Source organism: Aspergillus ibericus (assembly GCF_003184845.1).
Source record: "Aspergillus ibericus CBS 121593 unplaced genomic scaffold BO80scaffold_16, whole genome shotgun sequence".
Lineage (NCBI taxonomy): Eukaryota > Fungi > Ascomycota > Eurotiomycetes > Eurotiales > Aspergillaceae > Aspergillus > Aspergillus ibericus.
The window spans coordinates 529,543-552,430 of record NW_020292114.1 but is presented as its reverse complement, the minus strand read 5'-3'; the positions used below and the strand labels follow the sequence as shown (position 1 = coordinate 552,430).

The following is a 22,888-nucleotide window of genomic DNA, read 5'->3' as shown; positions in this document are numbered from 1 at the left end:
TATTCATCGTATCTACCAGTCATAACGTCATGAGTAGAGGTAGCCATGACGAACCAGCCCAGCTGCAGAACTGCCACCTTCTCAGGCACAGACATCCAAGCCAAACCAGGCATCGCCAGACGGTATAGGAATCCCTCCCAGTAGAGCGCAACTATCCCTGAACCCGACTCCAAGTGACGACCCTCAATTCAGATATCCCCTGACGCGAGACCACCTGTCGTCCGATCACTTTTCCGATTTTTTTAATTGGTATCAATGGTTCCGGAAAGGAGTAGTTTACTCCTCATCCTCCTCGCCCTCGTCGTTGACGACGTTGTAGAAGCGGAGCTCGTAGACACCCTTGGAGGTGGAGACAACGCGGAGCCAGTCACGGAGCTGCTGCTTCTTGAGGTACTTCTTGGTGCTGTTTATTGTTAGATTTATGACCCAAAGCGTTGCAAGTATCGGAGAAACGTACAGGTACTTGAGGTAGCGGCCAGAGAAGGGGATGTGAGCAACAACCTCGACCTTGCCGTCACCAGCCTGGGAGATGACGACCTTGTCACCGAGGTTACCGACACGGCCCTCGACCTTGATGCGGTCGTGGAGGAACTTCTCGAAAGCAGAGAGGTCGAAGATCTTGTCGCTCACGGGCTGAGAAGCGTTGATGACATACTATATACACCAGATAGATTAGTGATCCGAGCTCCCAAAGAAAGAAAAAAGTGTTGGGGTTTGCGATTGCGATCGCGATAAGCACATACCTTCTTGGTGACCTTCTGGGCCTTGCGACCACGAGCCTATTATGGGGGAAAAAACCGGGATTAGCCTACTGTTCCGTAATGTCGAAGCCCCAGGGTATATTCATTCCATGATGAAAAAAAATATATTTTTACATGGTCACTCAATGTAGAGAAAACCATGCTCATGGATGAATCCCTTACGGGGGAACAGCAAAGCAGTTGGAGGAAAGGAAACATACAGCAACGGGGGCCATTGTGACTGTTGGGGGGGGAAGGGGGTGTTTTTGGAGGATAGAGAGGGATTATTTGGTCGCAAAGAGGTGAGTATCCTGCGCGCTTGGAGAGAGAAAATCGTCGAAAGTCGATGGAGGGACGCTGGAGTCGGTCAAGTGCGTGTCACTAATCCGTTTCGGGACATGTGGATAGGGTTGGGCGATGCTGATTAGGGCAGGCTCGTGTCATCTGATGGGGTGATAGGCTGGGCCAATCACAGCAGGCGTTGCGTCTCGCTTCTCGAACCCGGAATGACACTAGTCAAGGGCTGCGCACGGGCCACGGGGCAGATGGTATATATACGTCTGGCCGCTCCCGATCTTTAGAATTTTTTTTTTTCTTCTCCAGCTCTCTTTGCCTTTTGGCTTAGATCAAGTGTAGTATCTGTTCTTTTCAGTTTAATCTCTGAAAGTGTTCTAAGGAACACAACATTGATTAATCTTATTTTTGTACCTCGTGGCAGGACCTCTGTGCTTGCGCATGTCTTGCCACACAGTGTCATCGGGCTTACACTACCTCCGATCGACGCGAACCTCTTTTTCATCAATGTGGTCGGCATGCCGACTGGTTGGAGAAGAAGCGAACTGCAGCGTAGCATCAGTCAATAGCATGGCTGTCATCAACATCTTGTAGCCATATGTAAGGTTAGATATCACCCCGAATCTTCGAGAAGAGCAACTTCCGTTCCTGTCTCCACGTGATTCTACTACATCACTGCATCACACGACTTCCTTGATACAACCAACTCGAAGCATCACAGCCTAAAGTAACACTCATCATGGGTTCCGTCGTTCTGCCGCACCTGCGCACAGCCTGGCACGTCGACCAGGCCATTTTATCCGAGGAGGATCGACTTGTGGTGCGTATACATCCTGTGTATCAGCCTAGCAACATCCTAACCCGAGTGCAGGTCATCAGATTCGGTCGCGACCACGATGTCGACTGTACGCCCATGCATTCCTCCATCCAGAAACCAAAACTAACAAAAACCCAGGCATGCGCCAAGATGAAGTCCTCTTCAAGATCGCCGAAAGAGTGAAGAGTACGTCCTACCCAACCACCCAATCAACCTGACATCGGAGACTGACGAACTTAGACTTCGCGGTAATCTACCTCTGCGACATCGACGAGGTCCCCGAGTTCAACACGATGTACGAACTCTTCGACCCAATGACCATCATGTTCTTCTACCGCAACAAACACATGATGTGTGATTTCGGTACCGGTAACAATAATAAATTGAACTGGGTGCTGGAGGATAAGCAGGAGATGATTGATATTATTGAGACGATTTATAAGGGGGCGAAGAAGGGTCGTGGTTTGGTGGTTAGTCCTAAGGGTGAGTTTTAACCCCTCTTTTCTATATGCTTTGGTTGTGTTGGGTGGGTTGTGGCTAATGATGGGTGTAGATTACTCGACGAGGTACCGCTACTGAGGGGGGGGTTGTCTGGGTTAATGATGAGTTATGATCAAGGGATTGTTTAGGTTGGTTAGATGAATGTGAGGCGATTACTCCATCCTTCAGTTACTAGTATATGTCTGTAGATGTAGATGATCCGTCGTATGTCATTTCCATAGCGTCTTTACAACTCATAAGTAAATATACAGCTTCAATACTGATATTAAGAAACTACCCAAGTTCCCAGACATACCTAAGAAAACATACATAAACCTATACCGACAACAGCAGCGCCCAAATAAAAGCGGCAGAAAACCACATCCCTGCCCCACAATTTCTTCTCAGCTTGATTTCCCTGACGTAACATCCAACAACACTGCAGCCGCATCGCAAACCCTCTCACCACCAAACCCACGCATCTCCCCGCATCCAAAATGATCGACCACCATATCTTCGAAGACCTCCAAGCTAAAATCGACGACGAGGCCGCCGTCCGCGATGTAAGACGCTGTGCCAAGCCCACCACCCACCCAACCCAACCCAGCCCAGTAGCGGCGGTGCATTAACATATCTCGATCCAGGAACTTCATGATATTGTTCAGACTTTAGCTAGGAAGGGTACTCATCCCTTATTTAATCACTCATCTCTCCTAGTACCTACTAGCTAATACGGCATACGGCATAGGCCGCTCAACCCAAGCGATCCTCTCCCGGGCTCATTCGACCCCTACCGATCAATGTATGTCATGCTTTTCACTATTCCCCCCCAATATCTTTGCCAAAGGATAGATAACTAACTAGAACAGTGAAACCCATCCTCAACGACGCGACAAAAGAAATCATTGCCCAACGCGACGAAGTCTCCCGTCTCAAGACCGTCGCGGACAAACACCCATTTTATAAATATAACGGGTTGTGGACGCGCGAGTTGCAGAATTTGGTGAGTTCAATTTCCTTTCCATTATATATTTGGGGGTTTCCGGTCCTGTTGTAGGGGATTTAAGTATTTGGCATGGCTAATGTTACTAGGTCTCGTCGATTGAGCTCTGCGCGTGGCTGGGCGGGCTGGAAGAGTATAAAGCTAGTAGCTCGGCGTCGTTTTTGACCATTGAGGAGGTGGGGACGTTTCTGGGTGGTATGTTTCGTTTATCTTATCCTGTCTGGATTGGGGGTTGGGGTTGGGGGGTGGGTTGGACGGATGGTTCTAATGGTTGTTTAGTGCCTGTTAATCTTAAAGAGCAAGATGCGTTTCATCTTACGATTGAGGAGTATTTGCTTGCGTTGATTTCGATGGTTGAGGAATTGGTGAGTTCTCCTGTTGCTTGGTTGATTGGGTTGGTTGGTTGGTTGAGGAGCTTGGCTGATGAGTGTAGGCCCGTCTTGCGGTTAACTCGGTCACGCTGGGTGATTATACCCGGCCGGTGCAGATCGGAAACTTCATTAAGGATCTGTTTGCCGGATTCCAGTTGCTGAATTTGAAGAATGATATTCTGCGGAAGAGGAGTGATGGGATTAAGTACAGTGTAGGTTTTCTGCGCTTGTTGTTTGGAGATGGGTGCTAATTGTGTGGTACAGGTTAAGAAGGTGGAGGATGTTGTGTATGATTTGTCGTTGCGCAATTTGATCCCTAAGGGTAGTGCTGCGGCGTAGTCAGAAGGGGGAAAGAAGACGATACAGTAAATTAGTATGACTTGATATGATATGACGAGTCCATCACATGGCAGTCAAAGACTGTAACAACCAGTACTCAATACAAGAACATCAACATGGTATCACAAACACCTCTCCATCACTATGAGATTAATCCTCCCCTAAGCAAGCTTTGCCTCGGCCGCACCCTCACCCTGGGCCTCGCCCGCCTTCTTCACCGAAGCCAAGGTCCCCTCCTTCTTAGCCTTCTCAATCTCCTTGACAATCGTCTCCTCCAACGACTCAGGCTTCGTCAAGCTGGCCCACCGTCCGACGACCTTTCCCTCAGCCGAGATCAAAAACTTCTCAAAGTTCCACTTAATGCGCTTCAATCCCAACAGACCGGGCTGCTGCTCCTTCATCCACGTCCACACCGGCGCCGCCTTATCACCATTCACGTCCAACTTGCCCAGCACGGGGAACGTCACGCCGTAGTTGATCTGGCAGAAGGACTGGATTTCGTCGTTGGAGCCGGGATCTTGGCTGCCGAACTGGTTGCAGGGGAATCCGATGATCAGGAAATCCTCGGGGTATTTGGCCTTCAGGTCTTGGTAAAGTTTCTCGAGGCCTTGGAATTGCGGCGTGAAGCCGCACTTGGAGGCGGTGTTGACGACCAGCACCACTTTGCCTTGCAGGGAGGTGAGGGGGTAGGGGTTGCCTTTTTCTGTTGGTGGGGTGGGTGTGGTTAGCTGGGTGTTTTCGGGGGAGTTAGGTAGGTAGGGAGGGGAGATAGAAGGTTGTGATGAAGATGGATGGGGAACGTACTATCGACCGGCTCAAAGTCGTAGAAAGAAGTCGCGGAAGACATGGTTGAGATTGAGGCCGAATATGGCAGTGAATGAATCCTTAGGATAGTAGGAAAAAGGTTCCGGGGTCTTTGTCGCGATGAAGTCGCAAGATGACCAACAGGACTAACAGATCGCACCGTCCAGGGATGCGCAACTAGATAAGCAGTTTGCGACGCAAGTCTCGACCTGCAGGATGATAAATCACGAAATGCGACGATAGATGACACACGCATAACCTCGGCGGCAAGAGAGGGGGCGTACCAACGATTTCCAGGCGCATGAGAGAGAAGGATCGGGAACAAGAGATTCCGGCACCCGAACGAGGAGGCCCAGTGGAGGATGTCATCATCGTCTGGTGCGGGCGGGTCGATCGATACGACGAACTAAGCAGTTAAGAAAGTGCAGAACGTTGCGCCACCGGCGCTTTTGCTGCTTTGGGGTTGGGGGGGAGTTATCGGGCGCTGGTTGGTTGGTGCACAGGGTTATGCAAATTACTATCATTCATTGAATGCTGAGTGGCTGGTTCATTAGAGGAATTCCAAATACTGGAGGGTTGAGACACGTGGTGGATACAATAAATTAAGAGGTGTCTGTTATATTGCATTTATTGGAATTTAGTGCCTGGCTTTTCCTTCTTGGCTGGAGCTTTTTTCCATCGCATGTTGTTTCGTATTTCGTATCTACCCTATACTCCGTACTGCACAAGTGATTAGTGATACTTTTCTAGGCCCTCCCAGGTCACAGCCAAGTGCCGACAACCTAATAACCAAATAGCCACCTCAAATTATCCCAATTTTATCACCAACCCGATCTACTGATGTGAACCCCCTTCCGAGCCCCATTGCACTGCCGACGTAGGCTCTCCCATCCACGGTACGCATCCACGCATCCCCTTCCACGCTCCGGACACGGCTCGTCTCGTTTTTACCACGAGAACTTAACATCCGGTATCCGGGATCCATCCGACCGGACCTGACTAGCGCCCCAAAACTGGATATCTCAAATCAACCAGATCGGGCCACACGATGTCTCGTAGCATAGTAGATATCCTCACAAGAATAAATTCCTTCAGGTCCCCTGTGTATGGTAAACCAAGCTTTTCTGCATTCATTTCTCGTCCTCGGCGTCAAACACATCCACGTCCAATTCCTCCATCACGCCAAGGACAACACCCAGGTTCTCCATGAAGCCGTTCACGGCGACACGCAGCATGCGATTCGTGGTTGCACGGTAGGTCGTCTCCAGAACGGTTTTGGCTTCCTCGGAGGCGGTGGGCTCTTTGGTGGGGGTGGTTAGGGCGAAGCTTCGCTTCACGAAGGGGGAGAGCTCGGCGTCGACTTCGAGGGTACGGAGGGCAGAGGATGCGAGACGGTTGGTGGGGAGAGGGAGGGAGATGGTCCTGTTGGGTTGTTGGTTAGTGGTTATTTGACTGAGGGGTTCTGAAGACTGCCGCATGGTTGGACGTACAGAGTATAAGGGAATTCGGTGGAGTCATTGTTGGAGGCCATTTTTGAACAGGCGAATTTATTGACGGTATAGGAGTGTGAAGTAAGAATTGCAGCAGTAGGTCAATTGTCTATATAGCAGAACGCAACTGGGAGAAGATTGATATTGAGGCGGGGAAGTGGGATGTGCGATAAGGCATGAGTCAGCATGGTGGCCTCAGGCTACATAAGTATATTCTTAAAACAATGGAGCATGTATTCGTAGTTCCAAGACATTACAATTATCTGGTATAAAGTACTATATACTGCACACGGTTTCCCGAGGCTGCTCTCCTAGGCCAAAGAAGAGATCCTTGAATGTACAACAGCATGGGCCTCCCACCGAGTCATGACTTCGTTAAGGTTTCCCAGTCGAAGGCTTCCATGACACGTCTCTAGGCGTTGAGCAAGATGTTGTGGGTATAAGCGTTAAAATGCATCATCTCTTACAGAAGAGCAAGGACGGACTGAAGGCCGGAAAGACCTAGGTAATCGTCAGCAATGTCCTCTCTGGTTGTGTCAAAGCAACTCACCGTCCTGAACGAGGAGGCCCAGGATGTTGTCAAGGCCGGTGGCGGTCAGGTCACCTTAAAAGGGTCAGTACGCTCACTCAAGTGGACAGGGATGTGTTACCTACCGCTCTGGATTCTGGCGACGATAGTCTGGGAAAGGCCGGCAAGGTCATCGCCGTCACGCTTCACGCCGACACCTGGAGCACGGTTAGTTTGGATATATTCTGTAAGGATCTGCAACACATACTGGCACCGACACCGCCACTGGTGCCAACACCACCGCTAACTGCGCCATTGACAACACCTCCGACTGTGCCCTTGACAGTGCCGACGGCTCCACCAGCCGCGTTGACCACGGGCGATGCGACACCTTCAACGGTGCCAACAACGGGAGAAGCGACACCCTCAACAGTGTTGACAACGGGGGCGGCGGCATTCTCGACAGTGTTGACAGCGTCACCAGCGGTTTCAACCACGGGCGAAGCGACACCCTTGACAGTGTTGACGGCTCCGCCAACGACATTTCCAACGGTGTTCACTGCTCCGCTAGCAGCAGCTCCAACAGTGCCGGCGGCTCCGCCAGCGATTCCAACCACAGGGGTAGTGACGCCTCCGACGGTGTTGGTGAGGTCGCGCTTGCTGGAAGGAAGCAGCTGGGTGAGCTTGTCCTCGATGCTGGAAAGTTCTGTGAATTCATATCAATGACTGTCCTTGAGTCAATATCCATGATCAAGAAGGTATCATACCGTTCTTCAGGCCAGTGAGATCGGTGCTGGCACAGCTAACAAGGCCATCAGCGACGTTGTCGACCTTTCCAAGAACACCCGTCAGCTGAGTGAGGGTGGACTGGACAGTGGTCTCGACAGCCGGGATGGCAGCGGCCGAGACAGTGCTAGCGAGAGCGAGAGAAGCAGCAATTCCAGTGAACTTCATGGTGATGTCTTGGATTTCTGAAAGATAGGATAAGGAGATAGAAGGAATGTATTATCGTTTGGGGAAGGAGTGAAAGGAAGCTCGGTTGGAGGCTTTAGAGAACGACTGACACTGGAGAGTGAAGTGCTTGATGAGAGAAAAGAAGACACGCAGGGCAGAGGCCCCGTTAAATACATGCAAGCCATGAGGAGATGATGCTTGAAAAGTTTGATTCAGGGGAAGCTAACTATGAAGCAACTTCCACATCCAGTGAGTCTAGTGCCCAGGGAGTTGAGAAGATGAGGATCGACATTGGCACCCAATGACACCACTCCGTCGTTTCAAATGGGATGGTAGAATACCAGCCAACCGATGAGCTTAATCCAAGCTCTTGATCGTGTCAAAACCTGAGACAATGACATGCAACTTTCTCTCTGTAGTCAGGATAATGGCAAAGAGAACATTGATATGCGCATCATGGTTGTAACCACGGACGGAGCGCATTCATCAATACATCTGAGCATACGATTGAAGACAATCGATGTGGTTCACTGAATGGTGTTGTCTGCCATGTTGCCATCGACCAATTTTCGGACATAAATCGATAGTCCTTTGAGCGGGCGGGTACGTTGACCTTTGTCCCTCTTTCTCCTACCTAGGGATAGGCAGTCAATAGTGGAATCTTAAATGGTGCTCCACTCGATACGCGATTGCCGATGCTGGGCAAGACCGTCAGGTTGGCAGCACGCGGGGTTTAATGCCTGTATCCCATTAAACCTCCGTGAACAGCATGGGGCTCGTCAGGAACCCGCGGAACCTTATTCTGTATAATCCTGTTCTGCTCAGCATGATGATCCATTGACCCAGGGTTTCAAAATATCATAGTCAGCCGTTAGCTCAGATGGTTGGTCCTCATTCCTTGGGCAAGTTAAATGTGCAATAGGCGGGATTATCGATGAGTGAACATTGACCAGATGCTGGGAATGGGGGCAATCAGAGATACTGTTCCTGGACACCCCGTTTAGTCACTCAGGCTCTCAGCGCTGGAAATTGTACCCATGGAAAATGCTATGGATTAGGTTGGCAGAAAAGCTGGGCGCTGTCTGCTTGCTAAGCCATCCCTGTCGATCCGATCCACCCGCTAATCTTTCGAGAACCGTTGTTGGGCAGACGATCAACATGACGACAAGGCGAAGATTGCAACCGCAACGGGACTCTGTCCACACAGACGCTAACCAGGTAGAGTCTTCCCCACTAAATATCATTTTTGAGACCGTCTTGGCCCTATATCGTTCGTGTTCGCTAGATGCATGGTAGTTATTGATCAGACCCTGAGTCATCAGACGAGATCGAGTTGAAGGACTAATCGGCACAGAGTCCCGGTACCTGATCGCGACCAAAGGTCTTCCCTAATGAGATGTCCAGTAAATTTTGACCTTGCAGCTGCATGTCAATCTTCCGTCTTGTTATTGTCTAGTTAGGCAGACCACGATCGGCTTGGCCCTGGGTTCATGATGAATGACGTCAGAACGCGGATATTGAAGGACAGACGCCACGAGATGGCCTTGGCTCTGAAAGATGATGATACGCGATGGGAGTATAGGAGGTTGTGCCTGTGAGGCATTGTGGGAGGATCAACCTGTGATCCGAACTCAAAAGGGGAAACAATATCCGCTGCTTTGGCAGGGAACATAAGTAATCAAGCTGCTGTCAATGAGTGCTTCCTATTTCAATCTGGGATGCCTTTTTACAGTGTTTGGGTATTGTAGCCATCCTCATGCTCTGCGGCCGTTGGCGGACTGCTTGATGGAGAATGGAAGACACACCCGGTCCGATATATATATACACAGGGAACCTCAACCAGAATGGCTTAGGCTGTTGGTTTGACAAGGTGGACGACAGAGATGGTAAAGAACAGCAAGCCTTGTCACAAGGTGTATACGGAGTTAACGGCGCTATGAGTCAAATTCAAATGAGGGGTGAGCTTGATGAGGGGTGAGCCTGACGAGGGTGAGTTGATGCGACAACCATCCCGACAACAAAAGGAATGGCCACAAACAAACAAAGTCACGGGCCCATCACTGTTTGTGGCTGGTGGAGATAAGTGTGGCGGCCCGTTTGTTTGCTTGGTTTGCCCGTGGGGAACCATTGCCGAATGACTAAGTCCTCAATCCCGTGATGAGCAGGGATCCATCAGGGCGCGACAGCCTGAGGCATCAGGGGTTGTCCTGTCAACGGCGGCCGCTAAGCCCGACTGGGGGAATCACAACATAACAGCAGCCAGTGAGCGTGCATCGCAGTTGCCCCCCAAAGCCAGACTCATCGGCCTCGAGCCTATCCTCTTCTCGTGCGGCCAACTTTTCGTTCACTTCCTCCTCTTTCTTCCCCTCACACTCCTCACTCCTCATCCTTAATCTCCACCGTACCCTGCCAGGGCTCGTGTATATTTTCCTCCTTCCCCCCTGGGCCACCTCGTGCTATCCTTACCCCGTCCGCACCCGTGTCTTATTTGCATCGCCTTTTGTTTGGAGCATCAACAGATCAGATCATGACCCATTAGTCCAGACTGTTGCTTTGTTTATCTCTCCATTATTGACAAAGGCGTGACACCATAACTAGCGGTATAGCATCTCTCGACAGACACGTCTTGTCAGGTCTTTCTTTTCGCCCAATTCTGTGATTGTTTATTGGCACCTATTGTTTTGGTTGCCGCAATCAAGATGTCTACCAACAGTGGTTATGGCCAAGTGATCGAGTATATCCAAGGTTCGTTTGTTTATCGCCGTTGTCAATGATCCTCTGGACCTTGAACCACCCGGGAATCCTTCATTGTCACCCCCAATGGCTGTCCGACGCGGCTAACCCTCCGCCATAATAGATCGTCTTTACCTCGCCTCTTACGATAACCCTCCCGATGCACGAACCCCGTTCCCATACCCCGTCGAGCAGCCGAGATCACCAAGCAAGCGCTCTGCGAGAGTTCAGCCCAGTACGCCTTGCAGTAAGAAGCGCAGCCCCGTGTATTTCACGGTAGATGATACCTTGCTTTACAACTCCTTCCATGCGGACTTTGGCCCGCTTCACATTGGTCACCTGTACCGGTTTGCGGTTCATTTCCACGAGATCCTTGGGGATCCTGCAAACAGTGATCGCGCAGTGGTCTTCTACTCCAAGACAGATGCGCGTTCCCGTGCCAATGCGGCCTGCTTGGTCGCCTGCTACATGGTCCTTATCCAGTCATGGCCCCCGCACCTCGCCTTGGCTCCCATTGCGCAAGCCGATCCTCCGTACATGCCCTTCCGCGATGCTGGATACAGTCAGGCCGATTTCATTCTCAACATCCAGGATGTTGTGTACGGAGTGTGGAAAGCCAAGGAGCAGTCGCTCTGTAGCCTAAGAGATTTCAGCCTTGAAGAGTACGTATGGTATCAGTAGATCCCATTGACTTGGCTGACCAGTCTTAGGTACGAGAAATTTGAGCGTGTCGATATGGGTGACTTCAATTGGATCACTCCCAAGTTCCTCGCCTTTGCTTCGCCGCAACACCAACCGATCGAGCCAGTCCCTCAAAACACCCCCGAATTTGACGCACTGCCATCAACCATCTCTGAAGTCATGTCCTCCAAGTTGCCTCTTTCTTTCAAAAACGTCCTGGCGCACTTCTCATCCCGCAACATAGGCCTGGTTGTAAGATTGAACTCGGAGCTGTACTCGCCATCCTACTTTACGGCTCTGGGTATCACCCACGTGGACATGATCTTCGAAGACGGCACCTGCCCTCCCTTGCCCCTTGTCCGCCGCTTCATCAAGATGGCACATGAAATGATCACTGTGAAGAAGAAGGGCATTGCTGTTCACTGCAAGGCCGGCCTGGGACGCACTGGATGCTTGATTGGCGCATACTTGATCTACCGATACGGCTTCACGGCAAATGAGATCATCGCCTTCATGAGATTCATGCGGCCTGGTATGGTAGTGGGTCCACAGCAGCACTGGTTGCACCTCAACCAAGGCTCGTTCCGCGAGTGGTGGTTCGAAGATTCCATGAAAGAGAAGCTCGCTCAGATGCAGGTGGCTCCCATCACGCCCGGACGGCCGTCTACCAGGCAGCGCGCCAATGGACCCGTCGCCACGCCGCCGAACAACGGCCACTCGAAGCGAGCCGCTCTTGGCGAAATTGATCACAATGAAGGGGCTGGAACGCAGTCTGAGGAGAATCTCCCTGCACCCACTCCTGGACAACCTCGCAAATCTCACCGCAAGGACTCTCGTCACCATCCTTATGCACGTACAACATCTGGCAGCCTGATTGTGGACAAGGAAGCGAAGAATGGAGAACATACCAGCCACAGACACCATCGCCTCAGCAACGATAGCAGTGAGAGTGAAGAGGAAATCCAACTCCGCATGTTGGCCAAGCGTTCCTCGAAGTCTCCCGTGGCATCTCCCAGCCAGCGGTCTGTTAGCTACTCCGCTACGGTCACTGCCAGCTACACCCTGAATGACGATGACCGAGAGAACTGGGGGGATGCTGCTGCTTATGCAGCACCGAAGACTCCTGTCAGCACCAAGAGTGGTAATGGAGCGATCGCGGTAACCAAGGTTCGGACGAGCCCAAGGCGCGTCACAGATAGCCGGAGCGAGACCCGGGGTGTTCGCAAGGCTAGTGGCCGCGTCGGTAGCGCTGGAAGTCCTACGCGGGTGAAATGAACGCCTCACCGGCGCAGGTTCACTTCTTTTCTTCTCTTCCGCTCTCTTGAGCTTTATCAGATATCCTTTTTGCCATCTCTATTTCTGCCTCTTGTTACCGCCGGGGTATAATATGTGCATAGTCCTGGGCCTTTCTTCTTGTTCCTTTTTGGCAATCCGGTGTGTTTACGGGTGTTGGGTTCTGGTGCAAAATCGTGGGGCTGGGACGGCGTTTGGTTGCAGAGTTGATGGTCGAATGATCTAGAAGTTGTCTGGAATACATCGGGTCCTTGACTGACCATTGTGTTTATAAGAGTGTTGCGTGGCCGTTGTCGATCCAACGCGTTCTCTGTACGTATATGATCTACGTCGATATGACCATTGGTTATGAGTGTTATGGTAGATTGTAAGCGAAGTATACTGTATTCCTACCTGGCTGGTAGTTCACTCGGGGCTGCATGCCATTTACTCGGCTTCTTTTACCCTTAATAGATGGGTTTAGTCGCCTCTGTTCAGTGATAATGTTTTTTGAAGCACAACGTATTTTATCTATGGTGTGATCTGGTTGTCCACAGTAACCAATCCTACACCTATTCTCTGACTGCTCCTCCTTGTTCATAATCTTGACCCAACTCACTCCTTGCCAGCTAATGGACTTGCATAGATGTCGTCCCTGCAAAGTTGCCATACATCGAATGTCATTCAAAGTCACTGCATGAGACAACAATCGCACCTATTACAGCTATTATATGAAGCAATGGACACAGCAATCGAAGAAGCCCATCAGCAGCCTAGATACGGGCTACTTGCTTAGAGTTATCCATATGAAAAGCTTAACAGCAATTGACAAATCTTCCTCCACATCGAAGGATGGTCTGAGAACCGTTGTTTCCTTCATTTACTCCTCTGGGCAAGTTTGACGGCAGCGTATTCTTTCATCTACCCAAATCCCACATGAAGCACATACAAATCTCTGATCCTCGATCGATCTGCCCTTTCCAACGGAAGCTTCTGCAATATACATTCAAGGACAGTTCGTCTTGCTAATACCCACAGGGACAAATGCTCCATTCAGCGCTATGTATACCAAAGAGTAGAGTGCTAAATAATAACTAGCATTGTTAGTCTAACGGTTATGATACTCGCCTTCCAAGCGAGTGGCCGGGGTTCGACTCCCCGACAATGCATTTTTTCATTCCCTCGGAAACCTCAATACCTCTCTCTTTTTGACACTTCACAATATACGAAAAATTGTAGATATAGTCAAGGAGATAGGTTGGTTGGGTGTGGCTTGGTTACACGGCGTTTTCACGTGAGTAGTATAATCTCCCACCTAGTTCCCTCCCACATCAACCACGTTCCCTGCAACTAGAGCAACAAAATGTTCCAAAAAGTATACTCTCTCTTCAAGCATTCTTCCCCATCCTTTCAAATCCTCTCCGACCTTCACCTCGAAATCAACCACCAATATGCATCTTACGACATTCCAGTCTGCGCCGAATATCTCATCCTGGCGGGTGATATTGGCCGGTTGACAGACTACGAAGCCTATCGCGACTTTCTCCAAAAACAGACCGATAGATTCAAACTAGTTTTCCTCGTACTCGGGAATCATGAATTCTATAATGGGACTTTCGCGACAGGGCTGGATAAGGCTCGGCAACTTGAACAGGAACCAGCCTTGAATGGACGGTTGATTGTTCTTCATCAGAGGAGATTTGATATTCCGGGGTGTGGGCTGACTATTCAAGGGTGTACGCTTTGGTCGAATGTGCCGAGTGAATTGACAGATCTTGTTCGGTCGAAGGTTAAAGACTTTCAGAAAATTGAGGACTGGTCTGTTGAGGAGCATAATACCCGCCATGAGGCAGATCTTGCGTGGTTGGTGAATGAGATTGATTCGATAAACCTGGAAAATGAGGAGGTTAAGAAGCAGAGTGAGAAGAGATCGACTCTTGTGGTGACGCACCATGCGCCTTTACTTCAAGGGACATCGAGTCCGCAACATGCCCAGAACCCTTGGAGTGTTGCCTTTGGGACTGATGTCCTACCACAAATACCAAATGGTGTGAAAGTCTGGGTGTTTGGGCATACGCATTATTCGACGGATTTTAGGGAAAAAGGGGTGAGGGTTGTGAGTAATCAACGGGGGTATGTGTTGCCTTGGAGTACGAAGGTATCGGGGAGGTTTGATGAGAGGAAGGTTATTCGGATTTCGTGAGGGTTGATGGCTTTAGTGGCTACTTTATAGCCAGTTAGCAAGTCTCGCCGATACAACTTGCTGTACGCTAGCAGACGTGCCTGGTTAGAACTTATTATTTACATCATCCTCCTGTCTAGTTCATGTGCTATACAGCACATCCCTCCAAATGCACCCGAATCATATCCCGATACTCCCCCGCTCGCGGCGTCTGCGCCTCAATCCCAGGCACCTTGGCCGCATCATCCCACAGCCTCAATGCGACCATCTCATCGCGTAACGGATCCCGCTCAAACGCAGCCAATTCGGCACCCCTGAACGGTCCACCCTGGAACTCGAGTGACTTTTTGGACGCTGACGAGAGTGTCTCGTAGTAGGCTGTGTTTGTGGCGGTGAGGTATCTAGTATCTCATATATCTCATTAGTATCTTCCCTCATATTCTATTTCTTCCTCCTTTGCTACTAGAAAATGCCCTGTAAAGTGCAAAATAGCTATGCAAACCGAACGACAAAAAAAGAAAGGGCATACCTCTTCGCCGGAACATGACTCTCCACCAAGCGACAAACCCGCTCACTGAACCCCAATGAACGAAGATATTCTGCTCCGATGGTTTCATGGCCCATTCGACCTACATTCTCTGTTTCTGTACCTGTACCCGTACCACTATTTTTCAAATTCATGCGGATCTCTTTCGGCGAGTCGAGGGGGGTGATTTGTCCGATATCGTGGAGGAGGGCGGCGAGAATGAGGTCTTCTTGTGCGCCTAAAGTGCCATATCTCTTAGTATTATGTTCTTGATGAGAGATTGAAGGGATTGGGGATGGGGCATAGCTCGTATAGGGAGAGGAGGGGATCTACCTGCTTTCTGGGCTTGATGGGCGGCTTGTAGGCAGTGCTCGAGTTGGCTGATGGATTCGCCGATGTAGTCGCCTTGGCCGTATTGCTCGAGGGAGGTCACGAGGTAGGTGGCTTTTTCGAGGGGGGTCATGGTGGGATTCTAGTTTGGGGTGGATTGAAGGGAGAGGGGTAGTGAGGAAGTAAAGGATGGGGGGTGGCTTGCGGAGGTAATGGAGGACACACTGCGGGAAAGAGGGGTTATATATGTATTACCTGCTCCAGAAATGGCCCACGTGCTCTTATCAGCATGCTCATGTTGGAATTGATTCTCGGTTTACTATTTGCTGGTCGGAATATAGCATAAATGCCTGATTGTATGCGGAGGACTATTCATCGGATGAAGATTATGACTTAGTGTGATCTATATGATCACAACTATATACACCTTAGACCTACATCCACCTCATTGTGTCCTTTTAGTACTAAATCAGGAATTCTATCACATCTAAAGACAGCCAACGAACAGCTATCCACCTACGCTAGGACCGGCTGTTCACCCTCAACGGTAAGCATCGGGGAGCCGTAGCCATATCGCATTTTACCCTCCTCGTATGTCTCGCCATCCTTCCGCATGTGTGTTGCTGGCCACAGCTTACGACGATCCTCATAATACTGGTCGTGCAGATCACCCTCGGCTTTGCGGTTGTAGGTGGCATAGATTGCACGTCGGTCTTTGGAGCTGGTGTTGGCGCCACTCTTGTGGGCAAGGTAGGAACTGAAAATGAGAATGTCACCTGAGTAATTCTGGTTAGTGCGTGACCATTTGTTGCTCGAATTCGAGGGACTACCTGGTTGAAGATCACAAGGTGTCCATGTCTGGCTCTTGACCCAGGCAGGCTCAATGCAGCGATCTTCCCCCAGAGGCACCTCCATGAGATGGCTGCCATCGACAACGTCCAGTCCGCCATTCTCCGAGGTCATCTCATCCACGGCGGCCAGCACGGTCAGGTGCTTGATGTTCTTGACGTGGGTGTACGCATTGGCGTCGATATGGGGAGAAAAGCCACCTGCATTGTTTGTTACTTTCTTGTCAAGGTGTAACTGGTGCTAGCTCTTACCACTGCCGGCCAACTTATAATTAATTTTCTCCTTGAAAAGAAGCATATCCTCGGTGGCGAGCTGCTGAAGAACACTCAATATGCGCTCGCCGCGCAGAAAGCTGTCGAAGCCAGCATGAGAGTTGGCGTAGTTCTCCGTGCGACAGAGAACTCTTTTCCCTTCGGAATTGACTTCCTGCAGGCTGTTGTCAGCTTTCGGCCGCCGATTGAGGTGCTGTTCTAAGCATTACCTCATAGGGCATGTAGGTTGCGTCCGGCGTTCGCGGGAAATCGTGTACTTCCTGCGTCCATTGTTGTATGAGCTGGGTTTCGCGAGTGTTGAAAAAGCCCCGGACGAGCAAGAAACCTTTTTCCTGATAGGACCGGAGTTGATCCTCGGTCAATGCGTAATAACTGTTGTCCATGATGCCAACCTTGGGATTGGATCTATCCTTTCCACTGAATTTGCAGACAGCATATGCTCTGTTTCCTCACATAGTTTGGGGCCATCGTACTCATAAATCCTCTATCGCGACCCTTGCTCATGCGACTCCAACTGCCGATCTCCTGTATCACCATGCCGATGCGGTGGAAAGCCCGACCTCTGAGCGGGGCATGTAGGAGCACAAGGTAGTACTTTCAACGAGGGGTTTCACAAAGCCCAGGCACGAGGGTGACCTTTGAATGAGTATGCAAGAAGAGGACCATTGAGGACTCTTCCTGGGGTCCATGTGCGCGGAAAGGGCGCGGGGCTGTCTTATCAAGGCCCACCAGGATACGGCTTTCTCCCTAAGCGAAGCGGGGAGTCCCGCCCAGCCCCGCCCAGACTGTATCCATTTCTGCCCTAAAGGAACCCATCACGTAGATCGAAACGGGGGTATGTTTTGGCATCAATGTAAGATTTATCACGTGTGAATTATGCAGGCTGCCATTGGATAGTATAACGTGTTATCGAAGAGTCCATCCGATCTCCCGCGTAGTACACGGTTCGGAAGCAAAGGAGATGCCAACAATGCAGGGTCCGATAAGGGCTGGCTATCGCCCATGCTTTCAGTCTTCTACCAGATAAATAGAGGTTTATGCTCGAGAATTGTTGTATCATGGCTGCTTCAACCAATTGCTCCGCGCCAGAACGGGTTGAAGTCATCATGAAGCACGGCCAGCTGGACGAACGGTCAAGGCAGAATGATGACACTGAAAACGATGTCGAGAGCGACTCGAGCTCATCAGGTATCTTGAACATTGTCGTTTCAGGACTAGGACTGTTCAGCGATGGATATAACGCACAGATAAGTGAGTGCTCCGTTTCACGCCATCTTTGGCAATGTCCCGCTAACTGCTGAGTTCATGTAGTCGGCTACATGGAGCTTCTATTATCAGTTTTGTACGTTCAACATAAGCTTTCCAGAAATGAGCCACCAACTGACCCCAATTTGCTTCCTGCGCCATTAGGTACAAGGATACGATGTCTGCGGCAATTAAAACCCGGCTGTCAAACTCGTTTCTCATCGGAGAAATATTTGGCATGCTTTTCTTTGGTGCCCTAATTGATCGAGTGGGACGGAGGACAGGTGTGGTGGCAACCACCTTGTTCTTGGTGCTCGGAATAGCTTTGTCGGCAGCATCACATGGAACTTCGGAGCTGGGGTGAGAAGTCCCCGTACCAGAAGCAGTATCCAGAAGCAGCATCGTCGAATCTTACTAACACCTGTACTAGGTTGTTCTGGATGATGGTTGTGGCTCGCGGCATTGCTGGTTTCGGAGCTGGCGGCGAATATCCCGTCTGCGCAACAAGTGCAACCGAGGCAGCCGACGAGACTGCCAATCTTCGAAAGAAAAAAGGGTTTCTAGTTGCGTCAACGACTGACTTTGCTGTGGATCTGGTATGTATTACATATGATTGGGACCAAAAGCGCGACACTCAACCGATTCTTTAGGGCTTCGTGGCGGCCGGCATTGTGGCCCTCATTGTCCTCGCTTGTTTCCACCAGGATGTTCGAGGCGGTGTATGGAGAGTTTGCTTTGGACTTGGCCTCGTGGTATGCATCTATGCATAGCTTCCAATAGTACAGGACTAAGCGACGTGATAGATTCCTGTTGTTATGTGTTTCTTCCGGATTCGAATGCTCAACTCGAAGCAGTACCGCAAACACGCCATCAAGTCGCGTTATCCATATTGGCTTGTCCTCCGACGATATTGGAAACCGATATTAGGAACCTGTAAGTTCTTTCTCCAGAATCCTTCTATCGCATCAGCATTGACATGTTAGCCCTTGCTTGGTTCTGCTATGACTTTGTCACGTATCCATTCGGACTCTTCTCTTCCACCATCATCGCACAACTTAGTCCGAACAATACGACCGTGCAGAACATTGGATATGGGGTGCGTGGAATACCAGTCCCATCGTAATCATGCTGACGTTTCCCACAGACTGTTATTAATTGTTTCTACTTGCCTGGCTGCCTGCTAGGAGGACTTCTCATGGACAAGGTTGGCAGAAAGCAGAATATGACGCTCGGCTTCGTGCTTTGGGGTGTATGGGGCTTTATCCTTGGTGGGGCTCTGCGCCCGATTCAGACAGTATTTCCATTGTTTGTCGTCATGTACGGCATTTTCAATGCCCTGGGAGAGATGGGCCCCGGAGTCTCAACTTTCCTTTGTGCGGCAGAATCATTCCCTACCCCTCTTCGTGGCCACTTCCTTGGCCTAGCTGCGGCAGTAGGCAAGGCGGGTGCTTCGATAGGAACGGAAGTATTCACGCCGATTCAGAATTCGTTCTCGTCGACCGAAAAAGGCCAGCAGGCTGTCTTTCTGATCGGTTCAGCCTTTACCATCGTCGGTGCGTTGATAGCGTGGTTCCTGATCCCCGATATGTCGCGTGAGCTGGAAACCGAGGATGCGAAGTTCAAGGCATACCTGGAAGAGAATGGATATGATATCAGTTCATATGGGGAAGCGCTTTGCGTGGAGCGGAAGGGGGATGTATAGTAGCTAAAAAAGAACCAGAGAAGTTTGTGAGAGGGGTGCATGGGGTTATGAAGGTATCCATGAACTCAGGTCAAGCGTCCTGTGCACAGATTCCAGTAATTAGATATCCGTAAGGCAAGGTCATGTCCGGTTTGCTTAGGCCGACGTCGATGCAGAGTTGTCTTCGATCCCATAGTCATCGGCTCGAGAGGGACAACTTGTTTCTCGAACAGCCCAAGCAATACAGTCGTGCCATTCCAGCGGCTGCGCTTGACGGACAGCATCCACAATCTCCTTTCTCCAATCTTCTATCCAAACATGCATCGGCAAATAGTGCAGGGTGACGACATGATTGGAAAAATTTGCCAACGATGGAGGCTCAGACGTGCGTACCATTGCCCAAAAGTCATTTTGGTCCCTCAATACATTATTGCCATTGCAAGACTATCAAAGCTTTGATGACCAGCTGATATATTTCGATGCGAGTGGCTGTGAACGCTGGTGTCGGAAGGCGACGGAGGATCGTACCAAGCATATCCTCTATCTCGCCTGGGAGGTCTACCGACGGAAAAGGATACGGTAGCACGGAACATGTATAAGGAAGTAGTGTAACTCACCTTCGTGCGATTCTTCTTGCATTGCATGCAGCCGTGACGTCTCTTATTGTAGAACCGTCTTTGGGGCATGGATCAGAGCATAGTTTGGCCAGCCCAATGGTTATGGTCAAAGCTGTCCAAGGAAACCTTAGCTAACTCGGCCGAGGTTGGATGATGACGGGGTACTCGCAGCCTTGAGGAAGTACTGCAACGGCAGTGTCGATGATGACCTCATGGGGGGCCTAGCCTGGAGTTAAGCTGGCTTTACCAGCCAAATAGCCAATACGACCGATGACCAGCAGCCTTATGAAAGGATCGATCGTGAGGTGGAGAGCCGGCACGAAGGAGGCGTGCACACGCTAGTCCTCTTTCGGCATTTTGTACGATGTACGGTCTATAGTAGTTCTCGGGACGGACGTTGAGTCTAAGCATCGGATATAGTGGAGTTACTTCTCCTATCGCCGAAGGCTCCATCGAATATGCCACGGGTCTCCCATCTCCGTACATAAACTTGTTCAAAGACTCTGTTGTGCTATTTCCTGTCTGCTACCAACCTCTCACTTCTTACTACCTCTTCCGTTATGGTCGGAATGGATGTTGTACAAGCCTCGAACACCGCCTTAGTCCAAAGCCAGCCTTTAGTTGCTGTCTTCTTCGGCGGTACCTCAGGCATTGGTCACTACACTCTGCGTGCCTTAGCGACCGCTGAAGCTACGAATGGCAAAGGGTTTCGGGCATACATCGTGGGTAGAAATGCCAAAGCAGCCGAAGAGATCATCGCAGAATGTCATGGCATCTACCCGCAAGGCCAGATCAAATTCGTCCAGACAGATGACATCTCTTTGATCCAGGAAGTCGATCAAGTCTGCGCAGAAATTATCCAGCTTGAAGAAGAGCAGAACCAGGACCCCAGAATCGATTACTTGATGCTGTCACAGGGAGGACCTATCTTTCTCCCACGGAAAGGTATGTTTGAAGCAACAGATGTACCGGAACTTCTAACAGTCCTGCAGACACCAAAGAAGGCATCGATGTCACCATGTCCTTGATGTACTATTCTCGCATGAGAGCCATCATGAAGCTACTGCCACTGTTACTAAAATCTACTCTTCCCGCTAAAGTGGTTTCAGTCTATGCGGCGGGACTTGAGGACAAGCTCTACCTAGACGATCTCTCACTTCGTGATTTGTCACATTACAGCTACTCACAAGCTCGGTCACATATGATATATATGCACACGTTGTTCATGGAGACTTTGGCTGAGCAGCATCGAGGGAAGCTCAGTCTCATACACATTTTCCCCGGCCTCGTATTGGGACCTGGCTTCGATAAGCAAGATATGCCTCCCTGGTTCAAGCTGCTGTGGCGTTGGATTTTTGTCCCCGTCTTAGCGCCATTTGTTACGGTGCCACCGACGGAGTGCGGTGACAGGATGTTGAGCCTTGCATCGCCGCGCTATCCACCACGAGCAGTTAACTTTTCGGAGACCCAGGAGGAGGCTGCTGTGGGGACAGACGGTACGCATGGGAGTGGTGTCTACTCTCTTAGTCAGAAGGGTGAGACCAATTACAACAACAAGGCTTACCAGAAGATTGATAAGGATGAGATGCGGCAGAGGGTCTGGGAGCATACAATGAGTGCTTTTGGAGCTATTGAGGCAGGAAAAGTATTTACCGATTGACTTGTTCCAGGCTGTGACTTGCAGACTGCGATGGTTGGATGTTCCGAAGCTGTTTTGTGATGACCTCTGCAATCTGGAAGCGATCTTGCTATTGCATTTTCTTGTAGTAGTCTCGCATAGTATAAATACGAGTCACTATAGTAGTATTTGGTGTACACACTATCGATTAGATAGTATGACACAGCTTTATGCCACTTGATCTGAGTATATTCTACCAAGTTCAGGATATCTAGCAGAGCCATTGCATCAAGAAACTGTGGCAAAGAACTAATATATAGCGAAATTCAGAATTATTGACCATATAAGCCAAAGTGGACATCATTCTGATACAAATCTAGCATTAAGCTAAAGCTCCGAAACTGGAACCGGAGATCCTGACAGCTCCGCGGAAAGTCCGTCCATGCACGGAAAAGCCCTCCGTCTCAACTATAAGAGACGGCCTTCCCACCTCCCCCATAACTTCATAACTCATCAACCTTTTCAAGATTCCAACATTAATTGCCAACCAACACCATGTCCAACCCAAGTGCCAATCTCGTTGCTGTCAACTCGTCAACGCTTGGCACAGCCATGCCGGAAGTGACTTTACCGGATGGCAGCAAAGTGCAGACAGGAACAGTTGGGTAAGTATTCTATTGGGTCTATGCCAAGCACTTGCACTAATGAACATAGAGCGATGTTAATCAATATCAGGGCGTATAATGAAGCCCATGCAGACGGAGATCAGGCAAAGATGGAAGCTCTTCGCACCGCCCTCAGAGCCGCGATCCCATTGTTGAAGAAAGTTGGCATGTTTGATCTGTTTCCGCCTGAGGAGTGGATCCAAGGTGATAATGAGGGGCGAAAGGTCGTGGGAAGGATGTATAAAGAATACTTCGAGTTGGCATAAAGGCGTCTTTTATTTTCGATCTCTGTTCATGAATGAATGAGAATTGGGCTCGTCATATCAACATCTATATTTTGGAGCGATACCGGACTAGGTTAGTGGCAGTCCCGGAAAAGCTGCCTGCAATCCGCCAATCAGGCCTTAGGTCCCGATA

General features: G+C 50.0%; 13 protein-coding genes and 1 non-coding gene across 14 annotated transcripts; 8 read left to right on the top strand and 6 right to left on the bottom strand.

Annotated features, from left to right (window-relative positions):
- Positions 1 to 113: 113 nt before the first annotated feature.
- Positions 114 to 1,012, bottom strand: BO80DRAFT_380680 (60S ribosomal protein eL22). Its single transcript, XM_025716812.1, has 4 exons — positions 962 to 1,012; positions 744 to 779; positions 458 to 654; positions 114 to 403 (listed from the first exon to the last, which is right to left on the bottom strand). The coding sequence occupies exons 1-4, from the start codon at positions 974 to 976 to the stop codon at positions 277 to 279; spliced, it is 375 nt and encodes a 124-aa protein (XP_025576109.1). The 5' UTR covers positions 977 to 1,012; the 3' UTR covers positions 114 to 276.
- Positions 1,013 to 1,570: 558 nt separating this feature from the next.
- Positions 1,571 to 2,597, top strand: BO80DRAFT_464319 (DIM1 family thioredoxin-like protein). The gene is made up of 5 exons (XM_025722645.1): positions 1,571 to 1,854; positions 1,906 to 1,939; positions 1,990 to 2,037; positions 2,092 to 2,334; positions 2,405 to 2,597. The coding sequence occupies exons 1-5, from the start codon at positions 1,774 to 1,776 to the stop codon at positions 2,428 to 2,430; spliced, it is 432 nt and encodes a 143-aa protein (XP_025576108.1). The 5' UTR covers positions 1,571 to 1,773; the 3' UTR covers positions 2,431 to 2,597.
- A 231-nt stretch (positions 2,598 to 2,828) lies between these two features.
- Positions 2,829 to 4,164, top strand: BO80DRAFT_405689 (translin; the record flags this gene model as incomplete). Its single annotated transcript, XM_025717727.1, has 8 exons — positions 2,829 to 2,894; positions 2,976 to 3,012; positions 3,080 to 3,133; positions 3,201 to 3,334; positions 3,424 to 3,529; positions 3,614 to 3,699; positions 3,768 to 3,917; positions 3,970 to 4,164. The coding sequence occupies 8 exons, from the start codon at positions 2,829 to 2,831 to the stop codon at positions 4,042 to 4,044; spliced, it is 708 nt and encodes a 235-aa protein (XP_025576107.1). The 3' UTR covers positions 4,045 to 4,164.
- Positions 3,985 to 5,018, bottom strand: BO80DRAFT_424604 (glutathione peroxidase). Its single transcript, XM_025719324.1, has 2 exons — positions 4,849 to 5,018; positions 3,985 to 4,747 (listed from the first exon to the last, which is right to left on the bottom strand). The coding sequence occupies exons 1-2, from the start codon at positions 4,889 to 4,891 to the stop codon at positions 4,206 to 4,208; spliced, it is 585 nt and encodes a 194-aa protein (XP_025576106.1). The 5' UTR covers positions 4,892 to 5,018; the 3' UTR covers positions 3,985 to 4,205.
- A 483-nt stretch (positions 5,019 to 5,501) lies between these two features.
- Positions 5,502 to 6,456, bottom strand: BO80DRAFT_405682 (CTAG/PCC1 family protein). Its single transcript, XM_025717726.1, has 2 exons — positions 6,339 to 6,456; positions 5,502 to 6,270 (listed from the first exon to the last, which is right to left on the bottom strand). Exons 1-2 carry the CDS (start codon positions 6,377 to 6,379, stop codon positions 5,979 to 5,981), a joined length of 333 nt encoding a protein of 110 aa, XP_025576105.1. The 5' UTR covers positions 6,380 to 6,456; the 3' UTR covers positions 5,502 to 5,978.
- A 152-nt stretch (positions 6,457 to 6,608) lies between these two features.
- On the bottom strand, positions 6,609 to 7,800 carry BO80DRAFT_464315 (uncharacterized protein; the record flags this gene model as incomplete). Its single annotated transcript, XM_025722644.1, has 5 exons — positions 6,609 to 6,839; positions 6,889 to 6,942; positions 6,993 to 7,064; positions 7,115 to 7,552; positions 7,614 to 7,800. 5 exons carry the CDS (start codon positions 7,798 to 7,800, stop codon positions 6,802 to 6,804), a joined length of 789 nt encoding a protein of 262 aa, XP_025576104.1. The 3' UTR covers positions 6,609 to 6,801.
- A 2,317-nt stretch (positions 7,801 to 10,117) lies between these two features.
- Positions 10,118 to 12,857, top strand: cdcA (phosphoprotein phosphatase CDC14). The gene is made up of 3 exons (XM_025723803.1): positions 10,118 to 10,545; positions 10,658 to 11,195; positions 11,244 to 12,857. The coding sequence occupies exons 1-3, from the start codon at positions 10,500 to 10,502 to the stop codon at positions 12,487 to 12,489; spliced, it is 1,830 nt and encodes a 609-aa protein (XP_025576103.1). The 5' UTR covers positions 10,118 to 10,499; the 3' UTR covers positions 12,490 to 12,857.
- A 726-nt stretch (positions 12,858 to 13,583) lies between these two features.
- BO80DRAFT_t138 lies at positions 13,584 to 13,655 on the top strand. The gene has a single exon. It is a non-coding gene; the product is annotated as a tRNA-Gly (tRNA).
- A 190-nt stretch (positions 13,656 to 13,845) lies between these two features.
- Positions 13,846 to 14,794, top strand: BO80DRAFT_405678 (calcineurin-like phosphoesterase). Its single transcript, XM_025717725.1, has one exon. The coding sequence runs from the start codon at positions 13,850 to 13,852 to the stop codon at positions 14,687 to 14,689; it is 840 nt and encodes a 279-aa protein (XP_025576102.1). The 5' UTR covers positions 13,846 to 13,849; the 3' UTR covers positions 14,690 to 14,794.
- Positions 14,795 to 14,816: 22 nt separating this feature from the next.
- BO80DRAFT_405674 (HD domain-containing protein) lies at positions 14,817 to 15,688 on the bottom strand (the record flags this gene model as incomplete). The annotated part of the gene is made up of 3 exons (XM_025717724.1): positions 15,528 to 15,688; positions 15,198 to 15,432; positions 14,817 to 15,069 (listed from the first exon to the last, which is right to left on the bottom strand). Exons 1-3 carry the CDS (start codon positions 15,655 to 15,657, stop codon positions 14,817 to 14,819), a joined length of 618 nt encoding a protein of 205 aa, XP_025576101.1. The 5' UTR covers positions 15,658 to 15,688.
- A 352-nt stretch (positions 15,689 to 16,040) lies between these two features.
- On the bottom strand, positions 16,041 to 17,028 carry BO80DRAFT_434314 (phytanoyl-CoA dioxygenase family protein; the record flags this gene model as incomplete). Its single annotated transcript, XM_025720863.1, has 3 exons — positions 16,041 to 16,573; positions 16,625 to 16,799; positions 16,855 to 17,028. 3 exons carry the CDS (start codon positions 17,026 to 17,028, stop codon positions 16,041 to 16,043), a joined length of 882 nt encoding a protein of 293 aa, XP_025576100.1.
- A 675-nt stretch (positions 17,029 to 17,703) lies between these two features.
- Positions 17,704 to 19,592, top strand: BO80DRAFT_454769 (MFS general substrate transporter; the record flags this gene model as incomplete). The annotated part of the gene is made up of 7 exons (XM_025722082.1): positions 17,704 to 17,900; positions 18,056 to 18,250; positions 18,321 to 18,486; positions 18,541 to 18,642; positions 18,694 to 18,823; positions 18,874 to 18,986; positions 19,035 to 19,592. The coding sequence occupies 7 exons, from the start codon at positions 17,704 to 17,706 to the stop codon at positions 19,590 to 19,592; spliced, it is 1,461 nt and encodes a 486-aa protein (XP_025576099.1).
- A 1,097-nt stretch (positions 19,593 to 20,689) lies between these two features.
- BO80DRAFT_380655 (uncharacterized protein) lies at positions 20,690 to 22,040 on the top strand. The gene is made up of 2 exons (XM_025716811.1): positions 20,690 to 21,133; positions 21,181 to 22,040. Exons 1-2 carry the CDS (start codon positions 20,749 to 20,751, stop codon positions 21,846 to 21,848), a joined length of 1,053 nt encoding a protein of 350 aa, XP_025576098.1. The 5' UTR covers positions 20,690 to 20,748; the 3' UTR covers positions 21,849 to 22,040.
- A 321-nt stretch (positions 22,041 to 22,361) lies between these two features.
- BO80DRAFT_444453 (uncharacterized protein) lies at positions 22,362 to 22,737 on the top strand (the record flags this gene model as incomplete). Its single annotated transcript, XM_025721430.1, has 2 exons — positions 22,362 to 22,471; positions 22,521 to 22,737. The coding sequence occupies 2 exons, from the start codon at positions 22,362 to 22,364 to the stop codon at positions 22,735 to 22,737; spliced, it is 327 nt and encodes a 108-aa protein (XP_025576097.1).
- Between the last annotated feature and the right edge of the window lie 151 nt (positions 22,738 to 22,888).

What these genes read in the sequence shown, in the direction of transcription:
- BO80DRAFT_464319 (XM_025722645.1), top strand. Translation starts at nt 1,774, where the DNA reads ATGGGTTCCGTCGTTCTGCCGCACCTGCGCACAGCCTGGCACGTCGAC. An exon ending in TCGCGACCACGATGTCGACT is followed by an intron (nt 1,940 to 1,989) that starts GTACGCCCATGC and finishes ACAAAAACCCAG; the next exon opens with GCATGCGCCAAGATGAAGTC. An exon ending in GATCGCCGAAAGAGTGAAGA is followed by an intron (nt 2,038 to 2,091) that starts GTACGTCCTACC and finishes TGACGAACTTAG; the next exon opens with ACTTCGCGGTAATCTACCTC.
- cdcA (XM_025723803.1), top strand. Translation starts at nt 10,500, where the DNA reads ATGTCTACCAACAGTGGTTATGGCCAAGTGATCGAGTATATCCAAG. An exon ending in AGTGATCGAGTATATCCAAG is followed by an intron (nt 10,546 to 10,657) that starts GTTCGTTTGTTT and finishes CCGCCATAATAG; the next exon opens with ATCGTCTTTACCTCGCCTCT. An exon ending in AGAGATTTCAGCCTTGAAGA is followed by an intron (nt 11,196 to 11,243) that starts GTACGTATGGTA and finishes GACCAGTCTTAG; the next exon opens with GTACGAGAAATTTGAGCGTG.
- BO80DRAFT_424604 (XM_025719324.1), bottom strand. Translation starts at nt 4,891, where the DNA reads ATGTCTTCCGCGACTTCTTTCTACGACTTTGAGCCGGTCGATA. An exon ending in CGACTTTGAGCCGGTCGATA is followed by an intron (nt 4,748 to 4,848) that starts GTACGTTCCCCA and finishes CCCCACCAACAG; the next exon opens with AAAAAGGCAACCCCTACCCC.
- BO80DRAFT_380680 (XM_025716812.1), bottom strand. An exon ending in CCCAGAAGGTCACCAAGAAG is followed by an intron (nt 655 to 743) that starts GTATGTGCTTAT and finishes TGGTGTATATAG; the next exon opens with TATGTCATCAACGCTTCTCA. An exon ending in GGCCGCTACCTCAAGTACCT is followed by an intron (nt 404 to 457) that starts GTACGTTTCTCC and finishes AACAATAAACAG; the next exon opens with CACCAAGAAGTACCTCAAGA.
- BO80DRAFT_405682 (XM_025717726.1), bottom strand. Translation starts at nt 6,379, where the DNA reads ATGGCCTCCAACAATGACTCCACCGAATTCCCTTATACTCT. An exon ending in ACCGAATTCCCTTATACTCT is followed by an intron (nt 6,271 to 6,338) that starts GTACGTCCAACC and finishes ACAACCCAACAG; the next exon opens with GACCATCTCCCTCCCTCTCC.
- BO80DRAFT_380655 (XM_025716811.1), top strand. Translation starts at nt 20,749, where the DNA reads ATGGTCGGAATGGATGTTGTACAAGCCTCGAACACCGCCTTAGTCCAA. An exon ending in TATCTTTCTCCCACGGAAAG is followed by an intron (nt 21,134 to 21,180) that starts GTATGTTTGAAG and finishes ACAGTCCTGCAG; the next exon opens with ACACCAAAGAAGGCATCGAT.
- BO80DRAFT_405678 (XM_025717725.1), top strand. Translation starts at nt 13,850, where the DNA reads ATGTTCCAAAAAGTATACTCTCTCTTCAAGCATTCTTCCCCATCCTTT.